The following is a 20,767-nucleotide window of genomic DNA, read 5'->3' on the forward strand; positions in this document are numbered from 1 at the left end:
GTATTTCACACCATGTCCATAGATATTATTGCATATGTTCCGTGTGCTTTGGGACTAACCCATGTAGGTGAGAAGAGTAAGAAACAACAAGGATTGCTCCCAAGTCAAGATGATCTTCATTAACATTGAGCATCCACCACTACTTCACCTACTTGAAGTCTTCCACGACAAAACCCAAGGTTAGTTTATCCCTCTTAGGCTTCGTTTGGTTACCAGGTAAACCACGTGGTTTGCCTGGGATCTCGGCCCAATCCACGTGGGTCGTTTCAGCCCGGGAACTATTCCACATGGGTTTTATTTTGTTGTTTGGTTTGGGCCACGGTGGAAAAAATCTCGGCCCAAACCACGTCGGTCCGCTACATTCCACGGGGTCCAGAAGAATCGCCTCAAAGGCGTGAAACGAAACCACGAGACGAGCGCAGGAAACCTAGGGTTTGACGAGGCGAAAGTGGCGGCGACGACGCGTTGTCTCCGGCAACGACAACGAACGGTGACGCAGTGCCTCCGACGACCACAACGGCTTCCTTCTCTTCGGTAAGTCCTCTTCTTTTTCTTGCCCGATTTGCTGCATCTTAACTCCGCCGCCGGTGACGGACAAAGTCGCCGTGGGGCTTGTCGACTGGGCGCGCCCCTTCCTGCGCCGCGCCGAAGACCGGCTGCACCGCGTCATGGACCCTCGCATGGAGTCGCAGTACTCGACGCGGGCGACCCGGGGCGCACTGCTGCCTGCAGATGTTTGGGCGGCGCCGGTCATTCTAGAGTACTCAGCGTGCACCTTCTTTCTTGCCTTATCCTGATGTTGTTGGGGATCAGGTTCTGAATCTGAATCGTTGTGCTACTTTTGCAAGCCAGGCTTTTGCACATGGCGAGCTGGAAACTTGGTGTTCTGGAGGTGTTTTTGGTGTGGTTATCTAAACTTTTTTTGGGTCAGCAAGCAAGTTTGTCTTGTGCATTTGGAAGCAACTCTCAAGTGCCGCTCCAACAGAGCTTCCTTTCCATTGTTTGATGCTTTAGGAGAGCTACATGATGGTGAGCTGAACTTATTTATACTGAGTAGCACCCCCTTCATTCCTTCCTTCCCTTCCTGCTTAATTTCCCACCTCTTTGTGCATTTGATGTTAGCATCTTTAGAATTTGATCTCTAGGAATTGCTAGATTCTTTTTTTGCTTGTGCCCCCCATGTTGCTAGTTCTTGCTCCCTCCTCTTGTTTTGGTTGGGTAGGGGGTAGGGTCATGAGATGGAGATATGCTGCACCCAGTCAGCCTTAATTTGCTTGTCAAAGTGTGGTTAATTAATAATTGGCTCTCTTGTCATACTATGTTGGTTCTGTTTGTTGGATCCTCAACTATTTAGAAATCGAAATTCAGAATCAGCATGTTAGAGTAGTCAGTACAATGCTGTTTTTTAATGGAAGTACAGTAGTAAGTCCTTTCGTGACGAACAACGCAAGAATGTGGCGTTGGTTGTTTAATAACTGATCACACAAACACGCATTATATGTGCATAAATAAATCGGGGATGGGGTCTTTCTTTTGTGGCTTTTTGGCCTGGCACTTTGTAAATATAAATATGCAGAGATAGTAGCATAGGTCATCATTGAGGTGGTGAACCTATTCGACGCCAAAAAGCAGGATCTTTGCAAATATAAATTCACATTTATGTTTAATTGATCTCTTATGTCATTTTCCTTGTGTAGGACAAACAGCTGAAGGAACTTTGAACTTCACGTCATCTGAACCTTCTCAACATCCTATTCTTACTCAAGTTGATAATGTCGATGAGACTTTCGAGAGAGAGAGCACATTTCTGGATATTGAAGAGAGAGTGGATGATGATGACGACGACGATGAGATAAGCATCTCTACCCAGCAACTAGAAAAAGCGGTTGGAAAAGATCCTATGGAGGTTCAAGGTACTGTTGGGAAACGAGTGGAGGAGCCAAAGAAACACAAGAAAGCTGATGTTGTAGGGATGATGGAGAGCTATATTTCCATGAAGACCAAGCAAGCTAGAGAGGAAGCTGCGGCAAGGGAGAGAGCCAAGGCTGATGTAGATGAGTTTTCAATCAAGAAATGCATCGCTGTGGCGAACGAAATTGAAGAGCTAACCACTGAAGAAAAAGTAGATGCCTTTGATGTTTTCATGAATGAACAAAAGAGAGAGATTTTCCTCAGTGCCGATCCATCAAGTCGCATCATGTGGTTAAGGAGGAAATTGGCTAGACTAGCTTGAGTCAGGTATACTACAATATCTTGCATGTAGAAATCTACATTTGATTTGTCATGGGCATGCATACTAGATACATGGTCTGTCTGTGGCATCAGTAAATAGCCATTGAAAATGCTTAAGTTTTAACCCTTGGCAAATGTGAAGAGGAGTGATCTAAGACCATGCCAAACCTGAGATCACATTTTTATCCATCCCTCTACAACCCCGTCTCTTTCTCCTCCAGGTATCATGGTTTGACACGGAATCCGGTCATGTTTTAGATCAATTCTCTTCACATTTATCAATAGTGTTGTCAAGAACACTACACTACAAGGGCATGTCCAGTTTTTTTAAGGGGTTGCAGTTGTACATGTTGTATGTGCTTATGATTCTGATGGATTCATCATATTTGCTGCACTGTATGCCTGTATGTAGCACATTTCCTTGATGCACAGAAATGTACCAGTCTTGTTATTAGTCTATAAGATTATTACTGATCTGTGCAAACTGGTGATTGTTGAGCCAGCATGCCACATTGCAGTGCTAGGATATTTTGCTATGTTTTTTGTATGCCTATCACTACTGCATAAACAACAAAATAAACAAATGGACAGATAAATGAAAGATCACTACTGCTGAAATAACATGTCTTGCATGCATAGGAAATGAGGATTAAACATACTCAAGTCAAGGATTGTGACAGGTTCTCAACATGAACATGGAACACCTGCATCTGCATGCATGCAGTGACAGTATGGGCATCATGGCACTACCCTAATTAAACTGGACCCAAAATTTTGTGGGAAAGAAGTTTCTGAAAATCCCAGCACTTGTTGTCTCCGCTTTCTCTGCACCTTGGAGTGTATGCATGGATTGCAAATATTAAGGTGGAAGCTTCATACTTTGTTGTTTTACTTAAGGTTTGTAAGGGTGGAGTAAAAAAAGAAGAAGTAAAATGCTCGTACTTACACTTAACCATCAAATGCTTGTTTTACTGTAAATGCTTGTTTTACTGTATTGTACTGTACTGTACACAGTTTTGCCATCTAGCGGATGTTTATATGGAGGAAAGCAAATGCCACATATATACTGTCCGTCTTTAAAACCTGGCTATTAAAGTCATTGTATTATTAGTTCACAAATATATTAATCCTGTACTATCCTGTAGTTGCAAATATATGGGTCATGTAGTATTCTGTAGTTGCACAAATATACTCAGTATCCTGTAGTTCCACAAATATATGGGTCATGTACTATCCTGTAGTTGCAAAAATATATTCAGTATCTTGTAGTTTAATGATGAGTTCATGGTTCGTGACCCTTGTTATGCCTTGCTTGAACCAGAAATGCCAGCTGAAGAACATGGATATGAGTAGGCCCATCGGCGAGAAGTGCGCAATCGAGGAACAAGTGTTGTTTATCTATTTTTCGAATGAATCGCAAAAGTTCGGAGTAGTTTGTACTAAGTTATCAAGGATGATATGTAATTTGTGCTGAATTATCACAAAAATTGGTTATATGTTAGCATCTTTAGAATTTGATCTCTAGGAATTGCTAGATTTTTGTTTATCTTGTTATACGGTCCACATCAATTTTTATGTTATCTAGGATGTTTGTTTTTCTTGTTGAAATTGACGGGTCATTAATAACTGAACCAAACCCCCCTTTTAGTATGAGAGAACCAAATGAGTTTTAAGAGAAGTGGTTTGACATGGATGAGCTATACGGTGGATTGGTGACAGGCAGGGATCAATTTGATCCCCTAGTGGATTAATTCCACTAGGGGATTAGTTCCCCTGGAACCAAATAAGGCCTTAGGGAGGATGTCATATCAAGGGGGAGCTTTACTCTAAATATTGAGTATAAACATCTCCTCAGGATATGAACACATTAATGCTTATGTAAAAGTGGTAACCTCACTTGTGCTTAACGATGAGTATGACCTATGATCAAGTATTATTACTTGGATCCTAAGTCAATATACTCATATATAGATGATTTATCATTGCCCAAGTGCTTGATAGATGCTAGAATGTTTGTGCATGTTCACCACATTTTATCTATCATCTTATTGTGTGAGCATGTTGGTCTGCATATTTTTGCTCATTCAAGGACATCCAATTGTTGTTATTTGGCTCTTGATTTACCTTTTACCAATTGGATGGACAAGAATGCCTAGCACCCTCCTCTAGCTATCTATGCTTTCTCATCTCAAGTTCTATTCATGCTTCATCATAAAACTTGAACAACCACTTTTCGATCCCTCTGTGTGAAGCAGCACTCAGAGTTCCGTATCGTTAAAGGCTGCCTTCAAAAACTTCTTTGTGAATCTCGGTGTAACCAACCCCACAATCTCGGTTCCACCGAATTCCAAAGTTGATCTGGGTTTTCAATCTCGGTACCACTGAAATCACCAACTCGGTTACACCGAGTTTCCGTGTCAGCTAACGGCAGAGGAACTCGGTGACACCGATTTCGTAATCTCGATGACACCGACAATGACAGATATATAAACTCACGGATCAGATGTTTTTAAATTAACCCCTCAAACATTTCGTTCCCAAACCCTAAGTTGTCGCTGAAGGACCCCTGGTCGTCGCCTTTGCATCCCCGAGCAACTCCACCGTTGGGATTCGCCACCGTCAACGGAATCTTCACCGCCATCGCCACCATAGTCGGACAGCCACCGAGCTAGGGTATGGCTCTGATTTCCTCTTGTGCTCAATTGATCCGGCTCGTGCGCATTAGGGATCTTTATCTCAAATCCACCATGTGCAAACCCTCATGTCCACCAGAAGTTCTCGTAGATCAGCGAAGGAAAGATTTTTAGGGTTAGTAGTCTGCAAAACACATCTCGGTGACACCGAATCGCAAAAGTCGGTTCTACCGGTTTTGATTCTAGGGTTCGTGAGAATGAACTCGGTGAGACCGAGTGATCACTTTTGGTTCCACCGAGGTGATTGACAAGTCTCCATGAAGAAGTTCATCTGTCTCGCTTACTCCGAAAATTCAGACTCGGTGCTACGGAAATTTTCTTTGTAGAAAGCTAAAACTAAGGATTTCTTTGTTCAAATTTTTTAAAACCTTCTTGTGTTTTGTGATGCTCAATCCTTCTGCTCTTCTATATATATTTCACACGGTTGCTTGTCTACTGGTCTGTTGGTTGCTTGTCTACTTTCTCTGTCAGGATGTCAGGATCTGAGGACAGCCAGAACAACTTCACCGAGGACAGTGTTGAGATGGACTCATGCACAAGTCCTGAGAGGTCACCTTCTGATCCAGGTACCCCCACTTCTTATAGCTTGCCCAAGGCTGCTACAAGGACCAGTAAGAAGCTTAACTCAGATGAAAAGGACTCAGATTTTGTGCCAAAGGCAACTTCAGCTCCTCAGAAGCTGAAATAGAAAGCTCATGTCAAGAAGACTGTCAGGAAAGAGTATGCTAAGCATGCTGATGTTAGAGCCCCTGAATTTGCAAGGCAAGGGATGACACTTTCCCTTGACAATCCTCCTAAGAAGGCTGGAGTGAAGAGAGCTAGGAAGAGGTTGATTCATGTTGTTGGAAGACCTACTTCCATGTATGAGAACCCAGAAGATGTTGCTGGAGAAGATGAGATCCCAACTGATGCTCCTCCTCCTCAGAAGAAGAAGAGATCCCAACTGATGCTCCTCCTCCTCAGAAGAAGAAGAAGAAGCTCATGGTTGATTCTATGCCTAGGAAATCTGCTCCTAAGCCTACTTCTAAGGCTAAAGAGGTTGTAGCCTCCAAAAGGACTACAAAGGATACTCCTGCAGCTGCCAAGAACAAAGGTCTTGCTTCCAGTGCCTTTGCTGCAGAGGAAAAAGAAGAGAATGCACCTATTCTCAGAAAGCTCAGACCCAATCTGCCACTTCACAATGTTGCTTATCCAGTAGCTAAACATATGAAGAGGAGGAAAGATGCATGATTCAGGAAATGGAGAGGTGCAGATCCATATGTCATAAGGAGAAGAACTGTTGTTGATCCAAGGTTTCACACCAAGGAATAACAAGATTTCTATGAGACTGTTATGTATGACAAACGTCCACCTCTTAGTGACGTGAGATAAGTTGATTGGGCTTAGATCAAAGTCAATGAAAATTTATTTCCCCATGTGCAAGATAATTTCAAGTCTGTGGACATTGAAGATTTTGTTGGAAAAGAGATGACCCCATGGAATGATGAACAGACCATGCAATTCTATTAAACTATTCATTTCTAAGGTGATGGTTCTATTGTCTCGATGACTGATGGTCACAAGTATGAATCAACTATTGATGAGTGGGCCACTATCATTGGTGCCCCTAAGCAGAAAGAGAGTGACGTTGATGTATACTCTGAGTAGAAGATGAGTCACAACTCCATGTCCAACATGTACACGCCAATTCCTCGCAAGTTTATGGCAACTCACAAGTTTGGCTGAGTGTACTTCTTGCAAGCAGGGATACCTACAACCAATACCATTTCGAGACACGCCTTGATGCCTAAATCAGGTGATGAGAAAATGATTAGAGGTCACTCCATCAACTTGCTGCACTATTTGGACACTCACACTAGATTTAGAGTGATGGACTTGATAGTAGAGATTATCAGAAGGACTGCTCCTGATCATAAAAGATGTTGTGGATATGCCCCATACATCCAGATGCTTATCAATGCCAAGCTAGGCAAGCATGCATATCTACTTGATCGTCCCCATTTGCCCCTTCAGCCAGAATTTGAAGACAATGAAGTGGTGATGGATGACAATGATCCCACCTCAGCTGCACCTAGAATGACAACAGAGGCGGCAGAAGATGAGGCTGCTAGAAATGTGCCACCACCAGTTCCACAGCTCACAACTCAAGCTAAGAAAATGGCTTTTCTAGTTAGCTCTGTCCAAGGAATGGAGAAGAATATCTTGGAGATTCTACAAAATCAGAAGAGTTTGGAGAGAATCGTGGAAACTAAGTTTCATGATTTGGATGTCAAAGTGACTGAGATATCTGCTAGTGTCGATCAACTCAATCATGAAGTTGACGGTGTGAAGACACCCAATTCTTCTAGTGATGATGAAGAGTCGCCTCCTCGCACTACCACTCAGCTCAGCACCAAGCCCCGGTCAGCAGATGTGCCAGTGTCGGAATCAAGACTAACTTCATTAGCTCAGGCATCTCCACCTTCAGCTTCAGCCCCAGATCCAGCACCTCCAATATCCATTCCTCCAGCTCCACGACATTCAGCAGAAGCCTTCGTGGATGCTCTTTTGTCAACTCCTTAATTAGCTGCCCAGAGAGATGATTATCTCTATACTTTTGAACTTTTTGGTAACTTGTTGCCAAAAGGGGAGAAATGTATAGATCATAGGGCTGAGAGAGAGAGAGAGAGAGAGAGAGAGCTTTTGACTTTATTTGCTCTTATTTTTTTTCAAAACTTTTGCGGAGCCTCCGCTTGAGGAGATCCGCTGCCACGGACAGGAGCACGCCGGTAGCCACGGCCTGCACACGATCCTCCCCCGCGCTCACCACGCCATCGCCTATGAACGTTTGCAGCTTGCCGCATCCGCCGCTCGTGCTTCCCCGTTGATTTGGGGAAGGCGCTCACCACGTCGTTGCTTACGAACGCATGCAGCTGCACGCCGACGCCCATGCCTACCTCGCCTCTCTCCTTCCTCATCTCTCTTCTCCGCGGCGGGGAGTCGCTCCGAAGCACCAAAGGTTTGGTCGAGGAAGAGGATTTGGTCGCTGGATTCGGGGAGAAGAAGAGAGGCAATACCAGTTTTGAAATGTGAGCCATTCTCGTGCTGGTTGGTCAAGGAATTCGGCGCGGGGGGGGGGGGTGATGCCTATCGACTTTGTGGCACCTGCGACCGCGCCGCACACGACGATTCCCTACCAGGTGGCACCTGCGACGTGCGATTTGAATCCGACAGTTCGCGATGGTGTGCACTCGAAAGCCAAAAAAGGTGCAACTGCACTTTAAATAATTTAGCTAAGGAAAAAGTTAAATTTAAACCTTGAACTTGTCAGACGGAATGAACCCCAAATCAAAATCCTGATCAATTGCACCTTAAACTACACAATCTTGGTCTAAATCGAACCTAGCTTCGTATCAACTCGGATTCATCTGGTGGGCCGGCCCATTTTATTTTTTTCGTTCAATAAAAATCAAGAGGGTGCACACCTTACTCCCAGCTGGACCGGTCCACCTAAGTTTTATTACGTTAAAAACAAAAAAATAGTGCACAGGGTGGCTCCCTTTTTCTTCTGTTTTGTCTTAAATTCGTTAATTTTTTTTTAAAATGACAAATCTTTTTTCAAATATTTTATGCAGTGCGGCACGCAAAACATTTCCTAAATATACAATAAATAGTTTGGCAACACACAACAAAAAATTATAATATAAGAGAAATAAACAGTAACAAGAAAAGAATATACGTCACATTTGAAAAATGTTCACACATTTTAAAATAATGTTTGGGACATTAAAAAAATTAAGTACATGTAAGGCGTGAAATTTTTTCAATTCATTTTCTAACGCGTGATTTTTTTTAATTCCCTTTTACAAGGCATGAATTTTTTTTCAGTTCGTTTCTTTTCTTAATTATTTTGTTCATTTTTTATTTAGGGCGTGATTTTTTTAATTATTTTTTTAATCCATATGTACAGTGGTACGCATACGTACGTACGGTTGCTATTTTGAAAATGAAAAACAGAAATAAAAAATAAAAAAGGAAAAGAAGAGAGCAAGTCAATGCAACAGATGTGTTGTCTCATATGGTTGCTTACGTCGGCCAACAACAGGAGGTTTTAGGTTCAGATCGCCGCCCGTGCTTATTTTTTTATAGTTTTGAACAAGAAAAGGCGTGCGCGTTTGAAAGAAGGAAAAAATGAAAGTGACCCGGTCTAACTCGAAACAGTAGGAAATGGCATCAATCCCAGTTATCCTTTGGCAATTCTTGTTTGCCAAACAACGTCGGGGTTTAATTTAGAACGGGATTGCATAGTTTAAGCTGTCATCGACCGGGATTTCGACTTGAGAGTTCGTTTCGGTGGATCTCTATAAATTCTGGGTTTAAAATAAACCTTTTCCTTTAGCTAATACTCTCTCCGTTGCTAAATATATGACCTTTTAGACATTTCACTATGAACTAGATACGGATGTACATAGACATAATTTAGAGTGTAGATTCAATCGTTTTGCTTCATATGTAATCCATAGTGTAATCTCTAAAAGGTCTTGAGGCAAGTATAATGGTTGATAAGATATCATGTCTTAAGTCTTGCATGTAATTTAGAGATGACCAAAAAAAATGTCTTACAATGGATCATCTTTTAGCCTTATCTTCAATAACTAGCTATTTCTAAAAATATGATGAGACCTATTGTGTTAAGATCATCTCTTGGTTTCTCTTAAATAAAAAGAGATAAAAATTTTTATGAATTCTCTCTCCTTCACCTCGTTATTTAGCATATATGGCATTACTAAGATAGCATTATTGTACATGTCCTTATATTTAAGAATGGGGGAGTATTACATGGAAAATAATTAAAAAAATCATAGTGGAATTATACTGCATGACATCTAGTGGTGCAAATGAAAAATCACGTTCAAAACGAGTAGACGGATGATGGATGGACACACGCGCGGCCTAAAAACGCGAGAGAGTTCGTTACGAAGCAACGGCCATGGCTGGCCCATTACCCTCTGCCCGCGCGTGGAATGGCAGCTAGCCATGCCACGGAACCACCACCTATGATTAGTACGGTAGAACTACGACTCCATCCAAGAGCGGCAGCGCGCGGCAATGGCGTACCGGAGGAAGCAGGGCATCCAGCGGTCGGCCACCTTCGTCGAGGACCACCGCCAGTCGTCGCCGGGCGACTCCGCCTCGCCCGCCACCGCATCCCCGCGCGCCACCCGCTTCTCCGACGACAGCCGCCGGCCCGACCGCTCCCAGCTGGCCGCGCAGACCCTGCTCGCCACCGCCGCGCGCGGGGACTTGCCGGCGCTCGCCGAGCGCTTCCACGCCTCCTCGTCCCCGCTCGCCGCCCGGCCGAGTGACCCCGTCATGTCGTCGTCCCTGCGGGTGTCCCCGCGCGCCGCCCGGCCGACTGACCCCGCCACGACGTCGTCCCTGCGGGTGTCCCCGCGCGCGGGTCGGCCGAATGAGCCCATCACGTCGTCGTCCCCGCGGGCGTCCCCGCGCTCCGGCCGGCAGAACGACATGTTCGCGCAGGTCCGCCTCCTTTCCCCCATCTCCTCCGTCGTCGTTGCCGAACCCGACGCCTGAACAACAGTCCGCTCCGAAACGCTGCATGCAGGATCCTGTGACGATGCTGTACACGTCGACGTCGAGCGCGACGAACGATGATTCCAAAAGTTCACCGGTTAAGAAAGACGAGACAAAGCAAGGGCTGTGGGGGCTTCTGGCGCAGCAAGCCAAGGTCATGCTCGAAGAAAGCAGCCCCACAGAGGACGCCCGGAGCCAGCCTCCGGCCACATCAGGGGGCAGTCCGGTAAGGATCAGTCGCCTGCTCCATGCAAATATGCAATGCTGCTCCCTTTAGATTTTGCTTCAGTCACCATTTCCACTCCATTTAAGCTTGATTTACGTCACAACATTTCTCACCTCAGCAAGCTCAGTCACGGTGGTCGTACGACCGGGTCCGGAAGTCGGAGAGCCCTACGTTCCAGAACGGATCGGAAGGGCCCAAGTTCGACATGGGAGGGCACATCAAGAATGCGCTGGAGGCAAGTCCATTGGTTGATTCCAGGCACAGACAGAGATCGTCAACTTGTTAGGGCATCCTCCAGAGACTGATCGACGGGGGCGGTTTTGCAGGAGGGCCTGCATGCGGCGACGATGGCGGAGAGCAGAACGCCGGCGGTGGTGGGGAGGAAGCTGCAGATCAGGAGGAAGACGTGCAGCGTGGACATGCGGGTCGCCAACCTGAACCTGGGCACCCCCGAGGTGATGTCGCCGATGATGACCGACTTCGAGTCGCCCCAGATCAAAGCTTCTCGCGACGTAAGGTGCCTCCCTTTTTGTGCGTGCGTCGGTGCTGGGGCTTCCTTGGTTATGATGAAATAAGAAGAGCTGCCGGCGTGGATCAGGTGGCGAACGTGATGGCGGCCAAGGTGAAGCTGCTCCAGCGGGAGCTCAAGACGGTGAACGCCGACCTGGCCTTCTCCAAGGAGCGGTGCGCGCAGCTGGAGGAGGAGACCCGCCTGCACCGGGCCGGCAACCACGACCACGCCGCCAACGAGGACCTGGTATACATGCATGTTGTGGTTGGCCGCCCCTCCTTGCACCGGCCATTCCTACTCCTGAAAGAAAATGCTTGCTTGCTTGCTGCGCAGATACGGCAGCAGCTGGAGACGCTGCTGGCGGAGAAGGCGCGGCTGGCCAACGAGAACACGGTGTACGCCAGGGAGAACCGGTTCCTGCGGGAGATCGTTGACCTCAACCAGCTCAACGTGGTCGGCCTCCAACAGGACATCATCGAGGAGGAGGAAGAAGAAGAAGAATACGAGGAGGAAGAGGATGCCGTCAACCCAGAAGAGGCCGACCACGACACGCCTGCCACCCACGGCACTGCCCCTTCCCAATCGCCCTCGCATCACACCGACAATGTGTTGGCTTCTACACCCCCGTCTCCTCGCCGCCGCACCGACAATGTGCCGGTTGCTACCCCACAGTCGCCCTCTCGCCGCACCCACAATGTGGCTGTCCCTGCCCCCCAGTCTCCCTTAGGTCGCACCGACAATGTACCGGCTGCTGCCCCACAGTCTCCCTTAGGTCGCACCGAAAATGCACCGGTTGCTGCCCCCCATCCTCCATCTCCCCACACCGACAACGCGCCGGAGTCGAGGAGCACAGACAACAGCAGCAGTGCCGCCATCGCCGATGCCGAGTCACCGATGCACCGGAGTTCAAAGGAAGACAGTGGCTCACCGCACATGCCAGAGAATGCCTTCCAGCAGCAGCAATACCATGACTGACGAGCTGCCTCTGAGCTTTGCTGAATCAATGGTATAGTATGTACGCGCACGTAGAGAACAACCTTCCGTCTCATTTGTCACCTTTTGCACGGTGTAAATGTGTAATTACTAGTTCGCCTGTTCAAGGTGAGAACTGATACGAGCATTATATCCCTGGATCTGTGATTCTTAATACCTGATGTCCATTCAGAACCACATCATTCTTGCACAAGCTACTGCAACGCTTAGGGTCAGTTTAAGGCAGCTGTGTGACCTGTTGAATTCCAGTAAAATGTTGACCCTACAAATAGAAAAAGATGCTTTCAAGAAGGACAGACCCAATGTTAGAAGCTCCCACACCAGCTAGGGTCTGGGGATAATGCCGCCATCGCCGTTGCGCCACACACATGTGGACCGGCCGATTATACGAGGCACCCCGGTGCAATTCAGAGAGACCGCATTGAACCCAGGACCTCTTGGCACGAGTGAGGACTACCTCCACTGTGCCAGGACCCAGGACCTCTTGGCACAAGTGAGGACTACTTCCACTGTGCCAGGACCCAGGACCTCTTGGCACAAGTGGAGAGTACTTCCACTGCCAGGCCTGTCCTTCAAAAGCTCACATCCATATAGGAGAAATTTTGGTTTTGAAGAGCCACGACTCAGCTCTGGTCCGAACAACTGCACCATTGGACCTCATGAAACGGTAGGTTAAGTATATCCATATAAAAATCCATAATAGATACAACAAACATCACACATTGTTCATGAATATTCGAGGAGGGAAAGGGTAAACAATTTGCAAGGGGATCATATTTTGTTTTATTAACTTTAGGTACACATTATTCATCCAATGACTGGAAACTGAAAACAGAAACAGAAGCCCCAGTTTCCCATTGATACATGGAAACTACACAGCAGTATTTCTGAGCTTCTGAAAGAGCTTCGTCAACATCCAAGAAAGATCAATTGTTGATCAATATCCTACAAAAACAGAAATTAGTCTTTCAGCGATTAATGGCAAAGCTCACAAGAATCTGCAGTGAGCACCATCCTAACAAAAGGAGGAAGAAAAATGCATCCTGATGCATAACAAAGTGGAACAAAGGCACTAACTTTCAATGCAAGTATTAGCTAAAGATAAGCTACTTCATAACTACTCCCTCAGTTCCTAAATATAAGTCTTTTTAGACATTCCACTAAGGACTACATACGGAGCCAAATGAGTGAATCTACACATATGTAGTCCGTAGTAGAATCTCTCCAAAGACTTATATTTAGGAACAGAGGAAATACGAGTCACACGCATCGCAGTTCCTTTTTTCGACAATAACTGAATTTTCATTACCCGGATTACAAAGCAAAAAAACAGAGCACAACACATAAATACCATGAAAACACACATCACAGATTCTTGCTTCTAGAATATCCAAGTGTAGAACATTCCCGTCGGACCTATTTTTGTTCCAGAACCATCAAAAAATGAATAAAATTCACCAATGCAATGGGAAAATACAAAGTGTTACTGAATAAGAACTTGACTTGTTCGGTTACTAGAGATTAGTTCCCCTAGTGGAACTAGAGATTAGTTCCCCTAGTGGAACTAATCCCTGCAGGGATTGGGTGTCAGCACCTGACCCCGTGGGGGTTGACTCCCTGCCACAAAGAGATCACAGCCTTTTTCTTCCATTCGGTTAAGCACCCGCCCCCGCTTCGATTGCGTCGATGAGAGACCTACGTACGAAACAGAGACGAAGCTGATTTTTTTCCACGGGTGGGCTGATTTTTTCCTCGCGGATTTCACGGATCTAGACCGGGATAAGATCCGCTCGAGGCTTAACCGAAAACATCAAAACGAAAAGACGGAGATTATTTCCTAGTGGGGCCGATCCGCGTGGATCCCTGTGGTTTGGGCCCAAAACCACGCAGGGAAGGGCGTAACCTAACATAGCCTTAATGGGCAGGTAGTACCTCAGAAGGACAACTTTCGGTATTTGGGGTTGATGTTGCAGAAGGATGGTGATATTCATGAAGATGTGATGCATCAAATCAAAGCTGGATGCATGAAGTGGCGCCAAGCTTCTGGCATTCTCTGTGAAAAGAGAGTTCCACAAAAGCTAAAAGGCAGGTTTTATAGGCTAGCGATTCGACCTGCGATGTTGTATGGTGCTGACTGTTGGCCAACTAAAAGGCAACATGTCCAACAGCTAAGTCTGGCAGAGATGCGCATGTTGAGATGGATGTGTGGCCACACAAGAAAGGACCGGGTCCGGAATGATGATATATGTGAGAGAGTTGTGGCGACGATTGAAGGGAAGCTTGTCCAACAGCGTCTAAGATGGTTTGGGCATGTTCAACGTAGGCCTCCAAAAGCACCAGTGCATAGCGGGCGGTTAGTGCACGCTAACAATGTCAAGAGAGGTCGAGGTAGACCAAACTTGACATGGGATGAGTCCGTAAAAAGAGACCCGAAGGACTGAAATATCACCAAAGATTTAGTCATGGAGAGGAGTGTGTGGAAGTTAGCTATACATGTGCCAGAACCATGACTTGATTTCGATTTCTTCTGGGTTTCAACTCTAGCCTACCCCAACTTGTTTGGGACTGAAATGCTTTGTTGTTGTTGTAGAGATGAAAGTGAAAAGGTACTGAAGATCATAGGACGTTATGGACAGGAACAACTGGATTCAGCAAATAGGAATATAATACGAAACTACAAGGAGAGAGGTTAACAAAAAATCTGAGTCACAACCCCACAGACATAAAAGGGAGACTTAATGTCAGTTAACAACAACCATTGAATTCAACCAAACAGAGTAATTTGGCAACACAAAACTTATGGTGAGCACTGAGCAGTGTAATTTCAATAGCAGTTGCTGGTAGGAATGCAACAGGAAATGGAAGGCAAAATTGTTTCAGATGAAGCTAATATTATGTTGTTAGCTTCCAATTACATTTTTAAGAATACTGCTCAAACAATGGCAATGTGAAGTGGTAACAGTTAAAACAAAGAATTATCATCAACACTATAGTTATTCATGAAGTGATCAGACACAGAGGAAGGATAATACTATTGAGGAAAACAAGAATGGACCGGGCAATCACAAGATGATGAAAGGAAGATAGGGAACAATGTAAAACGAAGATCATTTTGCAAGCCTGCTAGAGGTGTAAAAACAGTCATGGTTTCCATTCTAGGGCCAGCCTACAGGGATTCCCATGAGTCTGGAGAGAGGTCTACTTAGATAAACTGATGAATGTAGCTGCCTAGATCATCATTCTTTAAAAGATAGGAGAAAGAAAGCTTGAGTAGTAAGTTTTTTTTCTCACTGGAGTAGACGACCAGAGGAAACTCTGCCAACCCCAAAGCCCAAAGTATCATTTCTCCCACCTCAAAGACCCAGTCAGATGACATTTCTTTCATCAAGAAGGAGCTTGGTGTGCTCCCATTTCCTAAACTAGCCTTACATTCAAATAACGCAAGAACCCAAGCTGTACCATCATTTCGGTAAGGAAAATAGGGCTACCATACAGCACCAACCAAATCAGAATTCAGTACAAGTCTAGCATATTGCAATCCAATTCTGTCAGGCATAACAGTGGCACGGCAGCATCAGGAAGTCGCCAATGATCTGCAAAGCACTACCAATCAAACACGACAATACAGCTACAGAGAAAAGCGCGAATTCCCACGAGACACTCCCAATTTTTAACCCCCCACAAAAACACCTCGTATCCAACAATAAAACAGGAGGCTATTCTGACCTAACACCAGCCCAAACCCTAGAATTCCATCACAGAGCCAAGCCCCCAGAAACCCACGAGGGGCCGCCGGCAGAAGATGGGGAGGGCCAGGGATCAGATCCGCACCTAGTTGGCGGCCGGCTTGTCGACGAGCTTCTTGTCACGGCGCTCCATGGCGACGTCCCACATGTCGTTCCCGATGTGCTTCGGCTGCATCCAACAAACCACGCGCCCGCCTCAGCACGAGAGAGATTCGGATCGGGATTCGGGAGGGAGGGGGGAATGGGGAAAGGGAGGGGGTACCCTGCCGTGCGCGGCCTTGTGGATGTAGTACTGGCCGTTGCCCATGATGCAGAGGAAGCCGCCGATGATGCCCAGCGGCAGCATGGCCTCCAGCCAGTGCAACCGGAACCGAGCCATCGGGAGCCGGACGGGGAGACGGCGGACGGATCGGGGACGGCGACGAGGAGCAGATTCGCGAGCTATCCGGCGGTTGGGGAAACTGGGGTCGCGAGGCCGAACGGGCGGCTCTGGAGTCTGGACTTGGTCTGAGTGGAGGAACGTTGGGCCAGTTGCATGGGCCGGGCTTTCCGGCTTCGACGGTCTTCGGATTGGATCCATGACCGAGTTTTTTCTTTTCTTTTTTACCAGAATGGGTCAGGATATCTTCTGATGAAAATTGGGTTTGGGTTAGTGGCGTCATAGAACAAAACAAGATCTGAAGAGCCGGAGTTCGAGTGATTAGTCAAAATCTGATCGGAGCTACCACGCACGCGTGGGGGTTTCGTGAACGGCGCTACATCCGGCATCGTCGGGATCTTTGGTCCCCTTACATCCTACGGGAGCATGGTTAATAATACAGCCAACAATCGGTTATAAAAAGTTGTCATGTCATATAAAATCAACCTAATAGCCGACATATACAATAGTAAGTTTTAGATGTGTACTACTTTATTAGTAGTTGACTCACCTTACAATCTCATAAAGTGTCTTGGGTCTCGTGTTGCAGACGGCTACTCATCAAGAGCCCGCTTATCTTCTCTCTCATCCAACTAAGCAAAAATAAAATATTCTAATCCTTATAGCTTGCTTATGTCACCTTATTGTACTTGCTCTTAACGATGTAAAGTGAGGGAACCTCGCATCTTTAAAGTTGTTAGGCTGGTTGTAACAGAAGTATTATATACTAGTATCTGATACTAATGAATGATACTACGTGTGTAATGCATACTCTCTCCGTCTCGGTTTACAAGTCATCTTAACAAAACCAAATAATTCCAAAACACTAGGCACGATGCATTAACTTTAATCTCGTTTCTTGTTTTTTGACTTGAATAAAGAAATCAACCAATAAGAGACGTGTGGCGTGTATGTTTTTAATGGCTTGAGACTAACTAGCACGACATGCATTGGTCAATTCATTGCATGTAATGGTATTAATTAGCAAGTTAACATTAATTTCTCTTGTTTTTCTTTCCGTCTTGGTTGCGGTGCACAACCTAAGATGACTTAGGCCTCTTCCAATGCATTGGTGCTTAGATGAGGTGCTAAGTATATTAAAAACCTTAACAACTAGTCTCCCCAATGCATAGGTGCTTAGCTTTTATTGGTAAGCTTTTTTCATGGAATTCTTTAATAATTAAACTTCTTCATGCATTGGTTGGTACTACCTCCATCCCGGTGTATAAATCATTCGCGTAGTTATAAGTTGACAATTTAACTATCTAAATATGTATCATATGTGACAAAAAATATATTTTTAAAAACTACATCCATGTAGAAATCTAGTGATATACTTTTTATGACATATAACATATATTTAATTTCTCAAATCGGTGACCTAGAACTACGCGAATGACTTATACACCGAGACGGAGGAAGTAGTGTTTTTACATAGGTTCACGCGTTTAGCATCGTTTTTTCCTGGGGTCACCATAATGCTCTCTCTCCTCTTTAATTGATTTGCCACATCATTGTTTTGTCTATGTGGCACGCTTAGCACCGATGCACTGGGAAGGGCCTTATAAACCGAGACGGAGTAGTATCATAGAATAGGTTATTTATTGCCATGCATGAGTAGTAGCACAATATTTAATATGATACGGTATCATAATATGATATTCAACCCTCTTTTTTTTATTTAATTCTATGTCACCCCATCAAAATCGATTAGTTCGCATGCATGATACTACCTATGATACTCTCATTACGACCAGCCTTATGTTTTTGTCAAACATCTAGTGATTTTCGTATTTTGTGAGAATAAAAGTACTCTTCATGTAATGAGGTTTAAGAGTTTTTTGTCCTCGTAGGTTCGATTATTCGGATCTGATGAATTTATGTTGGTTTTTTTTGTGGAGGTGAAATCTTTCATATTGTGACGATATCGTGATTCGATGGTCCGCACTTCTAGGCGATCTTCTCTAGCCCAAGTACTTTCATTGGTCAAGGCTTTTCATCTTTTTGAATGGGCAACTGAATGTCTTTTTAAAAATCACTATTGGTAATGTTTGTGCAGATGAAAGAGGGACGACATCGTTGTGCTAGTCTATTTACAGCCTCTTTACTAAAGTTTTTGGAGTATTTATTTTAACAGAGATTGATACCATGAAGAAGGTTTTCCAAAAGATTTCATTGTAATTCTTAGTTTTAAGTGTGACTTTGTAGTTTTTTTGGATCTGGATCTGGGATCCAACAGTATAGCTGTAATCGCTATGAGTATGAATAGAACTACATGTGTGTGTGTGTTTTTAAGATCTGAATTATGAAAGCAATCATAAGAATACGGTTCGGGAGCTATCCAGCGGTTTGGGAACTGGGCAGCTCTGGACTTGGTCTTCTGAGTGGAGAATGATGGGCCAGATGAATGGGCCGGGATTTCAGGCTCCGGTGGTCCAGAAATTGGATCCATGGCCGAGTTTTTTTTGTTACAAATGGGCCAGTTTTTTTTCTAATGTAAAACGGGTTCGGGTTGGCATCATTGAAGAAAATCTGAATGTGTTTTCCGCTAAGAAAATGTAAATGTTTTCATATAGTATCTCACAATAAGAATTATTAAAAGAATCATATAGTAGTACAATTTGCATGAAATGCTGACGGCCACTCCAAAGAATGCCAACCGGAGTTTGGGCAGTGCGTTGGTCGTGCTCATCAGCTCATGGAATCCCGCAGGGTTGCAAGTTGGGACTTGGAGCTGCTCCACTACTCCAGTGTGCTTTTCCATTACGCGAAACAAGATCATGGGAAAGGAGGAGGCCCGGATCCTGTTGGTGACAAGGGCTCCTGGATCCGTGCCGAAAGCCCCCAAAATATTGCTGCTTTGCACGAAACGAGAGCATGGAAAGCTAGCCCGGCCGGGGACGTGCGAGATGGATGGAGACGGCGCTTTTGTCCCGGGCCGGGAGCCCTTTTCCGCACCGGGCTGTGACAACAAGGTGCGTGGGCGAGGCGTATCTGCGGTAGTAGTATTTTCTGCTCATTTTCCTATCGTCGTACGAGGCTGACCTTCCACTCAGTATACACAGCGTTATCTAAACGGCTCGCTCTAAAAAAGAGCCTTTTAGGGCGCGCGAACATGAATAGAACGTTTCAGGAGACGCGTTAAAGTTGCTAGCACCGTATAGTTGGTATGCGGAGCCAAACACCATCTCGTGCTGGTTGTTTGGAGCGCCCACTTCCACGTGCTGAATAATGAACCGAACACGTGTGCGTGAGACCAACTGTCTCTCCGGCCACCCCGCTCGCTCCTTGCCTCGTCCCGCGCCGTCGTTGAAGAGATCGACCGATGGAGCGCGTTGACTGTTGGAAGGGAGAGAAGGATTGATGGAATAATTGTTTTATTGCTTGAGCCTCATGGATATATATACACGAGTACATGATCAATTTAGAGTATAAAACAAGCCAGAATGATTCCTAGTCTATCTTATGTTTCCTAACTAATCATGATACTCAACATCCCCCCGCAGTCACAACGGCAGGGACATAGGTGGAGAGACCGGAGAAGAATCCGAAGGTAAGCCGACGGTCATCCCCCCACAGTCGTAACGGTCGATGCATCGTGGAAGTTGTGGCTGGAGTGAAAACCGACGAGGTTGCTCAAACAAGGCGGTAGCCCTTTGTGCCGATGTCGAGGAAGACGAGAGGGTACGGTGGTGTAGCCGTGGTCGAGGTAGTCGTGAAAGAACGTCGTGGTCGATGTCGAGTCGGGGTAGCCGGTGTCGAGAAAGTCGCCGTGGAGCCATGGGCGCAAGGAGGCGCCGAGTTAGTCATGGGCGTAGTGGTGTCGAAGCAGTGGTGCGTCGGGAAGAAGACGTAGTTGACGACGCATAGCATCGGGTTTGCCAAGCCCAGGGACACATCGTGGACGAAGGCACTCATCGGTGTTGCCACCACCGCGCATGTGTAGACGGACGAAGTCGATGTTGACGATGCATCGCTCCAGGCTTGCCAGGCCTGGGAACACACCAGGGACGAAGGCATGCTTCCGTGTTGCCAGCACCGGGCATGCATAGACAGGGACCTGCACACAACATGTACGCCATGTCGAGGAGGCTAGATGAGAAGGACTCGACGACGGTTGCGGAGCAAATCGGTGGGGGCGAGGAAGCCCGCGGTGGTCGGAGTAGACGAACTGGTCAGGGAAGACGACGATGATGTTGGCGATGAGGTGGTGCTAGACGAAGATGAAGGCGGTGGACGGGGTGACGTGACTGGGTGAGCAAGCTGCAGCAGCGCAAAAGGAGAGCGGTGAGCGACTGTCTGATGGCAACGGCTGGTTAGGAGCGCGACGGCAATGCTCGAAGTAGGCGAGGAATAACCTGACAGCATAACGAA

At 45.9% G+C, this 20,767-nt stretch overlaps 3 protein-coding genes across 3 annotated transcripts; 2 read left to right on the plus strand and 1 right to left on the minus strand.

The window, feature by feature from the left end:
• Window positions 1-10,013: 10,013 nt before the first annotated feature.
• Window positions 10,014-11,011, plus strand: LOC123400401. The gene is made up of 3 exons (XM_045094652.1): window positions 10,014-10,445; window positions 10,531-10,725; window positions 10,844-11,011. The coding sequence occupies exons 1-3, from the start codon at window positions 10,014-10,016 to the stop codon at window positions 11,009-11,011; spliced, it is 795 nt and encodes a 264-aa protein (XP_044950587.1).
• A 41-nt stretch (window positions 11,012-11,052) lies between these two features.
• On the plus strand, window positions 11,053-13,061 carry LOC123444535 (myb-like protein V). The gene is made up of 3 exons (XM_045121287.1): window positions 11,053-11,237; window positions 11,324-11,482; window positions 11,570-13,061. The coding sequence occupies exons 1-3, from the start codon at window positions 11,073-11,075 to the stop codon at window positions 12,209-12,211; spliced, it is 966 nt and encodes a 321-aa protein (XP_044977222.1). The 5' UTR covers window positions 11,053-11,072; the 3' UTR covers window positions 12,212-13,061.
• LOC123444541 (NADH dehydrogenase [ubiquinone] 1 alpha subcomplex subunit 1) lies at window positions 12,898-16,459 on the minus strand. The gene is made up of 3 exons (XM_045121300.1): window positions 16,238-16,459; window positions 16,061-16,144; window positions 12,898-13,174 (listed from the first exon to the last, which is right to left on the minus strand). The coding sequence occupies exons 1-2, from the start codon at window positions 16,352-16,354 to the stop codon at window positions 16,061-16,063; spliced, it is 201 nt and encodes a 66-aa protein (XP_044977235.1). The 5' UTR covers window positions 16,355-16,459; the 3' UTR covers window positions 12,898-13,174.
• Window positions 16,460-20,767: the final 4,308 nt, after the last annotated feature.

This window comes from Hordeum vulgare, chromosome 1H (genome assembly GCF_904849725.1).
Source record: "Hordeum vulgare subsp. vulgare chromosome 1H, MorexV3_pseudomolecules_assembly, whole genome shotgun sequence".
NCBI lineage: Eukaryota > Viridiplantae > Streptophyta > Magnoliopsida > Poales > Poaceae > Hordeum > Hordeum vulgare.